We start from the raw sequence: 16,108 nt of genomic DNA on the forward strand, positions 1-16,108 counted from the left end.
CTTGCACTCTAACTTCTGGTCACAACTCTTTCCACAGCTCCAGATATTAGCTGAGTGCTGAATGCTGATTTGCTTCCGAACTAAGACTTTTGTCAGCAGTCTCCAAAAACGATCTCCGACTCGAAACGCCTGGCAATTAACATGCTTTTTTGGGCATCTGATCATGTTCAGGTGATCGGGTTTTGCTTGTCTACATTTAAAGCCAGCTGTGAACACCCCCAAGATGCATTGTACTCATGATGGGGGCAGATCACTCAAACCACATTAGGAGGTGGTCAGAGACGGATCTTGTCCTAATTTAATAAACATGTAAACGGAATGTGTTTTCTGTGATCGGATTCAGTCAGGCAACCAGAAAATATGCATAAAAAAAAACAACAACATTAATTCGAGGTATTGATTACTGTAGATCTTGGCTCTGTCTCCCTCACTTTCTTGCTGTGTGTTTGTGTGTAATACAGAGTTTGTTCCTTTAAGTTTTCTGATATAGCCGTTGCGAGAATACAAGAACCATCTGTTGTTCAACCATGTTGTAGAACCACCACCGTTCCACTAAACTGTTCTCCGTTCTCCAAGAGCTGAAAACCCAAACCCAAACCCAAAACTTAAGAAAATATGGAGTGCCCATGATTCTGCAAGGGCACACTAGTCACATGACCCTAGGCATGGGCAACATCCAAAACAACATAGTGCCTGCCTATATAGCATAGACATTTCCTCTGATATGATGCATTGTTCACGTGACCGTCATTTTGAAATGACATTGGTCACATGACATTCTAAAACACATGGTCGTATGACAGTCATTGGTCATGTACTGCATTAATCATTTGGAAAGACCTGCTGGCCACATGACCGTCATTCTAAAAGGACATGTTGGCTACATGACATTAGTGCCAAAAGACACTTGGGTCACATGATGTAACCACTAAGTAAGATATGTTGGACACATGATGTAATCGTTCTGAAAGGCACATGTTGGTCACATGGTACGTCTCGCCATGTCTTCACCTCCGGAACAGTATTATAAAAACGTGTCAGCTCATGTCTGCAGAGGCTGAGGATGAGGGGCTCGGAGGAGCTGGATGCAGAGAAAAATACACTCTGACAGTGCTAGAATGCAAACACACACACACACACTCACACTTGTTTTAGTGTATGTAGTGAGGTGCCAGTGATGTCTGTAATGTTGTAGCAGAGTAATACTACATGTAAACCTAAGCATAACCATAATGTTTAAACTAACCATACTAACCTTAATCTTCACACTAACGCTGCGCAGTAGAATAGTACATCGCAGTCATGGAGGTGGGGTGGGTTGTTGGGGGGGGGGTATTTGAGGGGTCTTACAGCATATGAGAGTTTTCTTGAGATCTTCCAAATAATCTCTACAGTTCTCCACATTTCTTAATAACAGTCCTTGCCAAATAAACTGCAAGCTGAAAATGCCTGGCTGTCTTCTTATAGCCTTCTTCCATTTTGTGGACGTCGTTTGCCACCGTTTTGAGATCTTTAGACAGTTCAACACTCAAAACAAAGACATGAATCCCCATGTTTTTGGATAACGGTCAGTTATACAGTGTCAGAAACCACACAAGCAAGTCAGTAAGCTTCTAGTACAGCTTCTTAGCTCAAGTGCAGAATTAAAGAAGCACTGAATATGTCTGGTTGCTTTAACATGAGTCAAGTAGCTTACAGATTCAATATCTGCAGTGTTGCATAACAACACCCTGTTGTCTACCCTGTTCATGTGAACTTTTCCTATTACTAGCAAAGCCCCCAACACTAGGAGGGTGAAGACTAGCAGGTCCAGGGGTTCGCGGACACAGGGAATTATAGTACACTGAGATGCTGGAGCTGTCGTCTCGCTGCTTACACGCGATCACTCAGGTTTGTGGACAGTGTAGCAGATGGACGCTAGAGTTTCAGGGTGCTCCCGTGTCTGTGTTACCTTCTGGCTCTCTCCTTTTAATTAGCCGGAGTCGTCAGACACATTCTGATACTGCTCAACATTCTCTGCCCTCCATAAAATCCTCTTAGTACTAACTCTCTCTTTTTACCTTCTCCGAGTAAATGGCCACCCAGCCGACCTGCTGGAAGATTGCCCGCTGAGGTCCCCTCTACCTGCGTCAGACCAGCTGCCACCTACCAGTCCGACCATCAGGACCCCCACCCACCACCACCCATAGCAGACCAGCGGCACACACGCCTTCCACTGCTACCTGTTTAATGACCATGCTAAAACCTCAATTTTTATCAATAATGTTTAAATAGTTCTGACCAGAGGAGGATGGGTCCCCCTTGTGAGTCTTGGTTCCTCCCACGGTTTCTTCCTCCAGCTCTGAGGGAGTTTTTCCTTGCCACTGTCGCCGTTGGCTTGCTCACTGGGGGTCTTTGATCCTTCATGTCTTACGTTATTTCTTTTTTTTTTGTCTCTGTCTTTTATGAATTACTAATTATGTAAAGCTGCTTTGTGACTACAACAGTTGTAAAAAGCGCTATACAAATAAATCTGAGCCACCACCTTTTCCCAAACTGCATGCTCCCCAGTTCTGACACAACAGCTAATAGATGCCTGTCCTGACCAACGTCACATTAGGAGTGATGATGAGCCATCAACCCACCCTTGAGAGAGCAAGGCCAGTTGTTCTCTCTCTAGCTCCGGCTGCTAATGGCAAGCAGCATGACCCTGGATTTGAACCTGCTTTTTGACTTATGTTAAAGCATCAACTTCAAATGTAGCCAGGCAGCCAAGATTCACATATGCTTTGATCTGTACTATGTGATTAATGAGCAAGAAATGCATTTCTGAAATCATTACAGTACTGTGCAGATGTTTTAGGCATCTAATCACATTATTGAAAAGCATTTCTCTCAGCAATACGAGAGTTATTACTGTGCAAACTCCAGATCACTTTAGAACAGATGTAGGGAGACAGTAAATACAGAAGAAAGTAGTTGAGAAATGCTTAGTTCCAGATTTCTCCTGGATTTTTTTTAAATGCTAGTGTTTTAGTAAATAAACATTTATTGCTGAGACAAGGACTTAGTAATATGTGTGTTTGTGTGTGTGTGCATGATCAAATTATTCGTTTTGGACTCGATTCGATGTTTTGGGTTTGATTAGTGCTGCTGAAATCCATCTCCACCTCTGAAGCACTGAACACGGGCCGCCGCGTTGCGTTTAAAAGCATTCCTGGAGAGCCGAGCAGCGTAGCTAGCATTTATAGACTGATGCTATGTTTTGATGTGTTTCTCACAGGAAGTCTGGCGCTCTCCGCTGGAAGTCTGCCCAGGCCAACAGCGGGCTGTGGAGTAAGGAGAAAGGAGTCAAAGTGAGCCTTCATCTAAATATCGCTCTCTCTATTTCTGAGTGGATTAGTTTTCACACACAAAACACACTGCCATAAAGGTTCTGCAGTCAGGCTTGAGTGACGGCCGACGTTCCGCTCGCTCTCCTGTACCCAGTATATGACAACGTTAAGTGTAACGGACAGGCCTGTATTAATCAGAGTGCTGTAAAACACTCCCTCAGCAGGGCTGCTAAACTGTGCTTGCTGAAACTTCTGTGTGTGGCTTTTTGGACAGCTTTCTGCCGGCAAGAAGATAAGAGTGCTGAAGGAGGATTCCCTGCAAGGTGGGTGTCTGAGCTAGAGATGGGAATGTGCATGTTTATGTGTTGCATTGCAATTGATCATGTTACTGCTTTAATATATCTCTCATGGTCCAGCGGACTATGAACCGAGGATTGCTGGTTTGCATCCTGGGTCATGCTGCCTGCCATCAGCAGCCAGAGCCTGAGAGAGCACAGTTGTCCTTTCTCTCTCCAGGTGGGTAGAGGGCGCTTTCTCTCCCCCGTCATATCAGTGTGATGCTGGCCAGCACGGGCCTCTGCCAGCCGATGCATCAGAACTGGGTACACAGTGCTTTTCTCCAAGCACGTTGGGTGCCTTGGGACATTGTACAGCCGAAAAGAGATGGTGGCTGGTTGAGCATGTGTCAGAGGAGGCGTATGTCAGTTCTCACCCTTCTAGTGTCAGGAGCATTACATGTGATGGGGGAAAGTACGAATGGGTGCAGAAATTTGTCATCTAAAATTAGAGGAGGAAAATTGGGTAAAAAAAAAACACCTCATAGACAGCTTTTAGAAACATTTAGTGTTTCCATGAGCATGTGTGTCATTGTACTGTTTCTTAAAGGGCTTATAGCATGGAAAAATTAATTAATTTTTGGGTTCCTTTAAATTCTGTGTATATTTTTGTATACTCAAATACAGAGGCACACAGACCATCAGAAAAAGTGCCAGGGCCTCCTCCACCCAGGGACCCGGGGCCCAGTCGAAAACCCAGGCTAAAGGGCAAATTGTGTGGCCAGTGTGAAGTCAGAACAGCTGGACTGGTGAGTCATTAATCATGCATATTTGATAGATACTCTAGATAGATTGCTGAATGGGCATTAATGGGCTTGTTGGGAGTTGATAAGAATGAACAATAAGAATGTCTCTGAAATAATGCTTCCTATTTACCCCACTCAAGCTGCAACAATCTTTACAACCAAATTCTATCAATGTTTCTAAACCAATAGCGGTATTTTTACTGTTTTTACTGAGTATCCTGGGGGGTGTTTTAATGAGTTTAATGACCAGAGGAAATTGGATTCCCCTTTAGAGTTTTGGTTCCTCTCAAGGTTTCCTTCTCTTGCTCTGAATGACTTTCTTAAGCCTCTGGTTTGTTTAAAAGATTCTCAGACCTGCATCTCTGTAAATTTGCTTTGTGACAATGTTCCAATTTTGTACTACACACTTACAGTGGGGGAAAAAAGTATTTAGTCAGTCACCAATTGTGCAAGTTCTCCCACTTAAAATGATATGAGAGGCCTGTAATTGACATCATAGGTAGACCTCAACTATGAGAGACAAAATGAGAAAAAAAAAATTCTGAAAATCAGTCTGATTTTTAAAGAATGTATTTGCAAATAATGGTGGAAAATAAGTATTTGGTCAATAACAAAAGTTCATCTCAATACTTTGTTATATATCCTTTGTTGACAGAGGTCAAACGTTTTCTGAAAGTCTTCACAAGGTTGGCACACACCATTGCTGGTATGTTGGCCCATTCCTCCTTGCAGATCTCCTCTAGAGCAGTGATGTTTTGGGGCTGTCGCTGTGCAACAGACTTTCAACTCCCTCCACAAATCTTCTATGGGCTTGAGATCTGGTGACTGTCTAGGCCACTCCAGGACCTTGAAATGCTTTTTACAGAGCCACTCCTTCGTTGCCCGAGTGGTGTGTTTGGGGTCACTGTCATGCTGGAAGACCCAGCCACGTTCCATCTTCACTGCCTTTGCTGATGGAAGGAGGTTTGCACTCAAAATCTCACAATACATGGCCCCATTCATTCTTTCATGTACACCAGTCGTCCTAGTCCCTTTGCAGAGAAACAGCCCCAAAGCATGATGTTGCCACCCCCATGCTTCACAGTTGGAATGGTGTTCTTTGGATGCAACTCAGCATTCACTCTCCTTCCAAACACAACGAGTTGTGTTTGTACCAAACAGTTCTACTTTGGTTTCATCTGACCATAAGACATTCTCACAATACTCTTCCAGAACATCCAAATGCTCTCTAGCAAACTTCAGACGCGCCCGGATATGTACTGGCTTAAGCAGGGGAACACGTCTGTACTGTAAGATCTGAGTCCCTGGCGGCGTAGTGTGTGTAGTGTGTGTGTCTTTGTAATGTTGGTCCCAGCTTTCTGCAGGTCATTCACTAGGTCCCCCTGTGTGGTTCTGGGATTTTTGCTCACCATTCATGTGATCATTTTGACCCCATGGGCTGAGAACTTGCGTGGAGCCCCTGATCGAGGGAGATTAGCAGTGGTCTTGTAGGTCTTCCATTTTCTGATTATTGCTCCCACAGTAGATTTCTTCACACCAAGCTGCTTGCCTATTGCAGATTCAGTCTTCCCAGCCTGGTGCAGGTCTACAATTTTGTTTCTGGTGTCCTTCGACAGCTCTTTGGTCTTCACCATAGTGGAGTTTGGATTGTGAGTGTTTGAGGTTGTGGGCAGGTGTCTTTTATACTGTTAACAAGTTCAAACAGGTGCCATTAATACAGGTAATGAGTGGAGGACAGAGAAGCCTCTTAAAGATGAAGTTACAGGTCTGTGACAGCCAGAAATCTTGCTTGTTTGTAGGTGACCAAATACTTATTTTCCACCATTATTTGCAAATAAATTCTTTAAAAATCAGACAATGTCCTTTTCAGATTTTTTTCTCATTTTGTCTCTCATAGTTGAGGTCTACCTATAATGTCAATTACAGGCCTCTCATTTTTTTAGGTGGGAGAACTTGCACAATTGGTGACTGACTAAATACTTTTTTTCCCCACTGTATACTATAAATGAATGAGCAATGTATCGATCTTAATAATGGGAGTTTGGCAGGTTAGTTTACAAAGTATTAACGTACTAGCCTGCGCTCTACTAGGAGGAAATGAAGTGTTGCATTGCCACACACACAATAGTTTCTCCTGCCCTTGTATCATTATATGCTCCTTCCTTTTCATTTTGCATTGCATTTTAGGTTGGTATCCATCGTAACCATACTCAACAAACCAACTGCTTGTAAATATGCATTGTGGATATTTTTATCTAAACTCTAGTAGTATGTAATTACTAAATAAGTAGTATTAGTAAGTAGTATTACTAATTGGGACTCTGCTGGGCATGTAATGCAGTGTAATCTGATTAAAATTGATTGAATGTTACATTTTATTTTACTTTTAATTTTACTTTTATTGATTGATCAATTTATTTTAATCTATAACAATAAACTTGTCACAGTGGTATTGTAATCGTAATTACACACTAAATGTAGGTATTGTGATATACACTGAGGTGGAGCTACAGTCTCTCATTAGGGTGAGTATTAACACTCTAAATGTAGGTATTGTGATATACACTGAGGTGGAGCTACAGTCTCTCATTAGAGTGAATATTAATAACACTCTAAATGTGAGTATTGTGATATACACTGAGGTGGAACTACAGTCTCTCATTAGGAGGAATACTGATAACACTAAATGTAGGTATTGTGATATGCACTGAGGTGGAGCTACAGTCTCTCATTAGGGTGAATATTAATAACACTCTAAATGTAGGTATTGTGATATACACTGAGGTGGAACTACAGTCTCTCATTAGTGTGAATATTGATAACACTCTAAATGTAGGTATTGTGATATACACTGAGGTGGAGCTACAGTCTCCCATTAGGGTGAATATTGATAACACTCTAAATGTAGGTATTGTGATATATACTGAGGTGGAACTACAGTCTCTCATTAGGGTGAATATTGATAACACTCTAAATGTAGGTATTGTGATATACACTGAGGTGGAGCTACAGTCTCCCATTAGGGTGAATATTGATAACACTCTAAATGTAGGTATTGTGATATACACTGAGGTGGAGCTACAGTCTCTCATTAGGGTGAATATTAATACCACTCTAAATGTAGGTATTGTGATATACACTGAGGTGGAACTACAGTCTCTCATTAGGGTGAATATTGATAACACTCTAAATGTAGGTATTGTGATATACACTGAGGTGGAGCTACAGTCTCCCATTAGGGTGAATATTGATAACACTCTAAATGTAGGTATTGTGATATACACTGAGGTGGAGCTACAGTCTCCCATTAGGGTGAATATTAATAACACTCTAAATGTAGGTATTGTGATATACACTGAGGTCAAACTACAGTCTCTCATTAGGGTGAATATTGATAACACTCTAAATGTAGGTATTGTGATATACACTGAGGTGGAGCTACAGTCTCTCATTAGGGTGAATATTAATAACACTCTAAATGTAGGTTTTGTGATATACACTGAGGTGGAGCTACAGTCTCTCATTACGGTGAATATTAATAACACTCTAAATGTAGGTTTTGTGATATACACTGAGGTGGAGCTACAGTCTCTCATTAGGGTGAATATTAATAACAATCTAAATGTAGGTATTGTGATATACACTGAGGTGGAACTACAGTCTCTCATTAGGGTGAATATTAATAACACTCTAAATGTAGGTATTGGGATATACACTGAGGTGGAACTACAGTCTCTCATTAGGGTGAATATTAATAACACTCTAAATGTAGGTATTGGGATATACACTGAGGTGGAACTACAGTCTCTCATTTTGGTTGAATGGGATTTTTTACCAGCGTCATCCAGCTAAGCTACAAAAAAACACATTTGTGGGCGGAGTCTGTTTACATCAGTGTTGTACCGCCCTCTTCTCTGTAACTGCCTTCAGGGAGTCTAGACATGCAGTCTTGTATTCCATTCAGACGTGTAGCTCAGTGACCTGCCATCCATCCACATAACCGTCCACCCATTTATTCATCCTCCATTCCCTTCTTTGATGCACCCATTCATCTTCTTGACTCCGGTAACTGATTTAAGTGACGCTAACTTAAAAAATCTTTGCACGTTCACCTTAGTGGAGTTCAGGGACTCGGAAAGGCGATCCATTTTTACTCTTGTTTGTCTGGCTTCATGTTTCAGACGGGTCCAGAGGAAATAGAATGACAGATGTCTGTGCTTTGAGTCTTTTACCTTTAATGGGACAGATTACAGTGTTTTGGACATAGTCCCTATTCTGTTTCCTTAGAAGTTTTCAGCTATTGAGGGTCATTACCACCTTGCCCACGGCAAACTAGGGTTCGATTCACTGCCGTGGCAAATTTCCTACACTACAATAAGAGTCCTTGGGCTCTTAATTGCAAAATTCTCCTACCTGTATAAAGGTTCATTTATGCTCTGCGTTAAATACGGACATGCACGATGCCTGTCTGTCCGTACTCTGCGTTCATTTTGAGCATGTTTGAGCACATTTTCTGAAAGCTTACAGATACAAAAAGAATTGAAAGAGCAGTACCACTGGAAATTGTGGGACAGTGTAGCCAATAGTTCAAGAAAAACACAGCCCCTGCTATATGGACATGGCAAAGAAGAAACTCTGGCGAGAAAGAGAACCGTATTGCAGAACTTTTTTGTACATTACCATGTACCACAAGATTCCTTTAACATGGGCCAATAGAAATGCTTCACTTAAGGGTTTTTTTTTTCTGGAAAACTGCCAATTTACTGGCCATAGTCTACATATTTCTTGTGTTTTTTATTTTTTGATATTGACTTTTTCCATCCTGTTTATTGTACCTTTAAGATATTTAAAGGTACAGTACACCAAAATCTTATATTTCCCTATTTTTGGAGTTTTTACATTTTGTCATAATGTAAATCCATTTACATTGTGCCCAAGTGTCATGATAAATGGTCCAATAGAAATGCTCCAAAAAGATTGGGATTAAAATCTTCCACTAAATGTTAGGAAGTTTTTTTCCCTTCTCTTGTAAAGGTGTGTGTGTGTGAATATATATATATATATATATGCATATATATATATATGCATGTGGCGGTTCTGTTTGGCTGCCCTGTATTGTTCCTCTGGGTTGAGCACATATGTTTTCAGTGATATAGACCCTTTAAGTTTCATGCAGTTCCATGCATTTCCAACACCAAACACCCTACCTTTACGGTGTAGGTGTGTGTGTCTGTGTGAGAGAGAGAGAGAGAGAGAGAGAGAGAGAAAGAGAAAGGGAGAGAGAGAGAGAGAGAAAAACGTTATGCTCTCATCGCTGCCATTAGTCTTTTCTCTTTGCCTGAATGCAAACTTCCACACTTCCACCTCCGCCTGTACGCTGCGGTCACTCAGTCGCTCTCCGCCTTTCATTCTCTCCCTCTGTTCTCCTCCTGTTCTCTCCGCTCCCTCACCTCTCTCTTGCTCACCTGAGATTATGTGAGTGTGTGAGAGAGGGCAGTGCAGTCTGTGTCATCCAGACAAAGCTGGGTTAAGCTCACAAACATGCTGTTGTGCACCCAGCCTTGACTCACACTTCGTATCTCACAGAGAGAGAGAGTAATAATAATAATAATAATAATAGTAATACACTTATGCAGTGTTGTGCAAAAGTGGTCAGTTGATGTGTATAGTTGATGTAAGTGTAAATAAGCCGCACACTTTACAGAGACACGTTTCTTTACTGTCCGTAGATGCACAAAATTCTGCACATGAATGTATAGTGGCTTTCTTACTTTGCAACATGCTAAAGTACTTTAGAGAACCAGTGATGTAACATGATAACAATAATGATAAAAGCTGCTGCATTATTGTAAAATGTGATATGGTGTTCTGCAGGGTTCGATTTTAGAGCTTTTGTTACTCTGTGTATGTGTTTAGGGAGTACATGGTCAACTTTCATAGCTATGGCTGGACCAAAAAGGGTTCTATATTGTACTGAACCAGGGTTGCCTTAACTTGTAAAGATTCTGGAACCCTTTATGGTACTGTATAGAACCATGTTAAGTTCATTTTAAAACCACCTACAATAATAAAATGAATTTAGAACAAAGAGGGAAAACAATAAAAACTTGAAATGTATATATATTTATCACATTTGAGTGAGCGAAAGAGAGGGAGAGAGAAAGATTTGGGAATTTAGACTTGCAGTTAGTCAAAACCGCAACGCTGCTTCTTTTAACCTGTGTGCTTTAGTATTATGACCATGTCTGAATTCCTTTCTCACCCTGTCTGTCCATCTGTCAATCAAATCCACACCTCCTTCCGCCTCCCATGCTCATTTACTCCTTCAAAATATAAAAAAAAAATAATGAGCTCCCTTAAGAAGCCCATGCTTTGCATTTTCTCTTATTTTAATATTTATTAAGGCAAAGTTTAGATGGAGGAAAAAAAGAATCTTCCAACATGTGTTTGCAGAGACATTAGAGTTCCTGCTCCGTGTAAAAAGGTATCTCTGCCTGGAGTAATTGGGGTTTTAATTATTTATTCGTTTTTGGTCTGTGCTTTGCAGGTGTGCGCCGAATGCGGAGAGGACTACTGCGTCGGCTGCTTTGCCAGGTTTCACCAGAAGGGGGCACTGAAGCACCATCGAATGATTCCTGTACAGGTGAGGGATGGATTTGGTTTCCCTGCAGCCAACACACACACACAGACCAGAATGTCCACACTGATCCACGTATCCATGCAGCGGCACAAAAAGGAAGAATTTTCCGTCCACACTTTTCTAAATTCCGGTTTAAAGCGATTGTGTTTGTCCTTCTCTATCCCTGGCACGCTCACTATTAAGCGGACGACCTGCTCTCTTTCTCTCTCTTTCTACTCTTTCTCTGCCCAGCCGCTCATTACACACACGCTGATGCCAAGGCTGGAGAGTAAATACACCGTCACACACACACACACACGCACACACACATTCATACCATCAGAGGAAAGCAGCTGTGTGTAAACACAAACAGGTCGTCCTGCTCTGGACGTTTGTTTTGGAGATTGCAGCTGCTGCTTGCTGGAGTGTTAGAGTGGAGCTTTTGTTGACTGTGTGGACGTATCTGGGAGTGCAGTGGCTTTAGAAAACTGCAGGGACGCACAATATAGGCACAAGAATGGCCTAAATAAGGGTGATATGGCAGTATGATCACTGTATTACAGCAAAGTATATCTCTTCTGAGCACGTAGGTATCATCAGAACTTCCATAATGGTGACCAACTGCATAGCCTATCAACCCCCGGTATCAACATCTGACCAGGAATCTACTCATCATGTTTGTGCTGGGCCTCTAACGTCTTCCTGCAGGGCCCCTAGTGGCTGTGAGCTACCATGTTTTTACTGCTGTATGAAAGTTGGACACGGATTTGGTGCTTGTTGGATGCGCTGTAATTTTTATGTTTTGGATGCAGTCACTCTGCAGGCCCTCTTGTGGCCATTCTGATTTTTTTGGGCTATTCACACATCTTTTTTGTTTATGTGACCTATATCTGACATTTGTCTGGACAGTTCACGCTCCTAAACTGACATGCATGCGCAAAAGAGCAGTGCCTCACGTGAGGTTTCACTCTAATGCCAGCATCAGAAGAGCCATCTAGGAGTTCCAGTGGCTGGCAGCTGGGCTTATGACTGGGAAAGCGTTTGAGCTTGCTGTGAAAAGGGCACGTTATTCGGCCACGTCCATTTCTTTGGTTTGCGTTCTAAGTTTTGGTAAAGTTTACTTTTAAGCTTTTATCTTCTTTGACAGCACTGCCTTCCCGTGGTCGCATTTGGATGTATCTTTAGAAATTTCCTCCACAACTGAGAGGTTGTGATGTTCTCCATCTAATTTAGTTTAGTTTAGAACAGAGACAATAGCCCAAATATTTATGACGTCTGATGCCTTTCTTTCCAGCCACTGAAAACTTTCCTCACTGCTGTCATTCATTTTCCCTTCCAGGAGCGCATTTATGTGGAATGTCGGGTTTGATTGACGTTTATACGTAAAAATGGAAAAAAAACGTAAAAGTGAAATGTCGTAAATGTTGAACTGAAATGGTGCCTCAGTCAGTAAATATGTGAATTTGCAGATGTGTGTGTTTTACTCTTGTTTGTACTGGGGTCAGTTTGAATAGAAATGTGGTTTTATTGTGGAGCTCAGTGAGGCAGTGTTTAGTTTTAGGCTACTTGAGTGAACCGCTGATGGCTGGCTGCTTCCCAAACCTTTACGGAAACCTATGCTGTCCACTCCTAGATTCTGCTGATCTGGTAGCCATGTAGATCCATGAGCTAGTCAGCTCTGCTGGTATATTTACTGAGGCCATTAGATACAGATTAGTAGAAGCAAGGAGAACAGGCAGGAGATGAAGGGTCAGTAAAGTGTTAAGATGCTGACAAGCGAGCAGAGTTTACAGTGGATCTGGAGGTCGTGGCAGGAGAGAAGTAGAGTTAAAAAAACACTACTAGTCAACATTACCACACTGATAATACATCTGGGTCAGTCTTGACAACAGAGATTGAGTTTAGGCCACTGTGAACATAGCCTAAATGCAGAGATATTAGTGCCTGTTCCATCTCACCTCAGAATATCAAAATATGGTGATGTGCATTGTAACTTCCAGTATAATACAGTGGCTGCTTGAGCAAGCCACATAGGTTTGGGCCATGAATGTGAAATAATGGGATGTAAACGCTACAATAATGAGAATTTACAACAGCGCCCTAACAGGAATTCTAGACGTATGATAGCTCTCAGCTAAGAAATCTACACTTTTAGCTGTTCTACATTAACTACACATCTGAATCTAGTATCAGACAGTGTGTATTTGAGCTCGTCTCTTTCGGTAAAGAGTTATGCACATACCTGCAACTCATGCTCACAGCCTATCTAGTACCTCCAGAATTACTAGAGTGACTTTTCTTACTCATGAATTTGGTTCCACCGGTTGCAAGTCAGAACATGATTGGTCGTTTGCTCAGTTCCTTGTCATCTCAGTGTTTAATCTGACGTGTTTGTTGGGTGGTTAAGGAACTGACCTCTCTTGTCAGATCAATCAGTATATGTATTGTGTAGCCGTAGCTGTTGCTACAGTGCTTTTTGCCCCATTTGGCCTCTTCACTCACCTTGCTAGAAGCCAGATCTGTAAATCGTGTTTTAATGAGAAGCTTAATGGCGTATTTTGTCTCCTCGTATCGGCTTGTGCGATTAGCTGTGCTGAGGCTAACGCGGCTGCTAGATAACCTTGACTCGCTCTTTGGTGCTTTTTTTGTGTATTACAGCATCATTATTAAATTAGACTGCATAGTTAGTGTAGAAATGTGGGTCCGGGGCTGTTGTGACTAACCTCCGTGCAAATAAAGCAGCCTGAGTCAGAGAGGAGGAGAGAGCCTGTGGCTGCAAGTGCTGAGCTCCCTCCAGATCAGAGACCACCGCACGTGAGTGTAAGAGATTGTAGAGAGTGTGTGGGTTTTTATACAGTAGGTGTACAATATGTCTGACATTGAGCCTCTGTCTGTGTGCCTGTCTGTGTTGTAGTAATAATAATAATAATAATAATAATAATAATAATAATAATGTGAATGTTCAAGTTAATATATGTACATAAATGTATGTTTACATGGAAGCTCCCAGGAGAAATCTGCTTCACTAGTGGGCAGCTAGTGGTCTGTATGGGCTACATGTAGCGGGAGTCCCTGCTGGGAAGTGACAGGGGGAGGTTTAGTAAGATTAGGTTTAATGTTAATATGGTTACTGTTAGGTTTAGGGTTAATATGGTTAGGTTTAGGTTTAGTAAGGTTAGGTTTAGTGTTAATATGGTTATTGTTAGATTTTGGGTTATTATGGTTAAGTTTAAGGTTAGAATTATTAGGTTTAGTGTTAATATGTATATTGTTAGGTATAGAGCTAGTATGGTTATTGTAAGGTTTAGGTTTAGTAAGGTTAGGTTTAGTGTTAATATGGTTATTGTTAGGTTTAGGGTTAGTATGATTATGGTTAGGTGTAGAACTAGTATGGTTATTGTTAGGTGTAGGGCCAGTATGGTTAGGTTTAGTAAGGTAAGGTTTAGAGTTAGTATGATTATGGTTAGGTGTAGAGCTAGTATGTTTATTCTTAGGTTTAGGGTTAGTATGGTTATGTTTAGAGTTAGTATGATTAGGTTTAGAGTTAGTATGATTAGGTTTAAGGGTAGTATGATTATGGTTAGGTTTAGGGCCAGTCTGGTTAGGTTTAGTATGGTTAGGTTTAGGGTTAGTATGATTATGGTTAGGTGTAGAGCTAATATGGTTATTGTTAGGTTTAGGGCTAGTCTGGTTAGGTTTAGTAAGGTTAGGCTTAGGGTTTGTATGATTATGGTTAGGTGTAGAGCTAGTATGGTTATTGTTAGGTTTAGGGTTAGTATGTTTAGGTTTTGGGTTAGTATGGTTAGGTTTAGGTTTAGTAAGGTTAGGTTTAGGGGTAGTATGATTATAGTTAGGTGTAGAGCTAGTATGGTTATTGTTAGGTTTAGGGTTAGTATGGTTAGGTTTTGGGTTAGTATGATTAGGTTTAGGGGTAGTATGATTATGGTTAGGTGTAGAGCTAGTATGGTTATTGTAATGTTTAGGGTTAGTAAGGTTAGGTTTAGTGATAATATGGTTATTGTTAGGTTTAGGGCTAGTATGGTTGGGGTTAGAGCTAGATTTGGTTTAGGTGTAATATTTCTCAGCTACAGTAATACAGAAATAAGTGCGGTCCTCGCTACATATAGTAAAACAAACATGTGTGTTTGTGCACATATGTGTGGGGGTTGATTACTGCTGTAGATGCGATTCAAGGTGACCAGTAACTTCACAGGTCAGTGGCTCACACACACACACACACACACACACACACACACACACACACACACACACCGGTCTGTGTCTCTGTGTGTTGGCACCTGTTGCTCTGCGGGATGCATTGGTTCCTGTGTGTGAACGACCTTGTGTTCATCATCCTCTGCATGCCTGCAGTCAGCCAGACTGCGTCCAATCACACACCGCATGTCTCTGTATATATGTCACACACACACACACACACACACACACACACAGAGAAGCAGTTAACTAATTTGTGCTTATTATACATAATGCCCTTTAAATGTCATCAAATCTATCTGAATTACAAACACTTGCACAGATTTATCCACACAGTAGTTTTATGGCTAACCAATCTGTTCTTAAAGCACATATTCAATCCCCAAAATATTTATTAGTCAGCAGATCTTTAAAAATATTAGACACTAAAAACTGTAATTTAACTGAATATTACATTTCTCAAAGCTTTGATCACCGTTTGGGAAGATCTTCACCCATTCTTCCTGCAGATCTGCTTCAGGTTCCTCAGGTTGGTTGGACGAAGAGGGTGGACCGCAATCTTTGAACAGAGCAACATATTCTCGATTGAACTGTGATCTGGCCTGTGACTTGGCTGCTGTAGAACATTCGCCCTTGCATTGTTTGGCCACGTGATTGGGCTCACTTTCCTGCTGAAAGGTGAAGTTACTCCTAGGCTTTAATTTCTAAGCAGAACTGAAATAGTTGACTGAAAACAGTATGACTGAAACAGTCATATTATGCACTGTCCATCCATCTGTCCTTCAGGTTTAACAAGATACCCAGTGCACACTGAGGAAATCATTCCCACAGCATGATACAACCACCACCATGTTTGACTGTAGGAATAGTATTTGTTGA

The 16,108-nt window shown here is 41.4% G+C and overlaps 1 protein-coding gene across 3 annotated transcripts in view; it reads left to right on the forward strand.

Moving 5' to 3' along the window:
• zbbx (zinc finger, B-box domain containing) overlaps positions 1 to 16,108 on the forward strand; it is a 61,845-nt gene that overhangs the window by 10,330 nt on the left and 35,407 nt on the right. For all 3 annotated transcript variants that reach the window (XM_072695768.1, XM_072695770.1, XM_072695769.1), the window contains exons 3-6: positions 3,263 to 3,335; positions 3,589 to 3,637; positions 4,277 to 4,398; positions 10,943 to 11,038. In XM_072695768.1, coding sequence (XP_072551869.1) covers positions 3,263 to 3,335; positions 3,589 to 3,637; positions 4,277 to 4,398; positions 10,943 to 11,038 — 340 coding nt within the window. The remainder of the gene's footprint in view (positions 1 to 3,262; positions 3,336 to 3,588; positions 3,638 to 4,276; positions 4,399 to 10,942; positions 11,039 to 16,108) is intronic.

The sequence above is a fragment of the Salminus brasiliensis genome, chromosome 13 (genome assembly GCF_030463535.1).
Source record: "Salminus brasiliensis chromosome 13, fSalBra1.hap2, whole genome shotgun sequence".
In the NCBI taxonomy this organism is placed as follows: domain Eukaryota; kingdom Metazoa; phylum Chordata; class Actinopteri; order Characiformes; family Bryconidae; genus Salminus; species Salminus brasiliensis.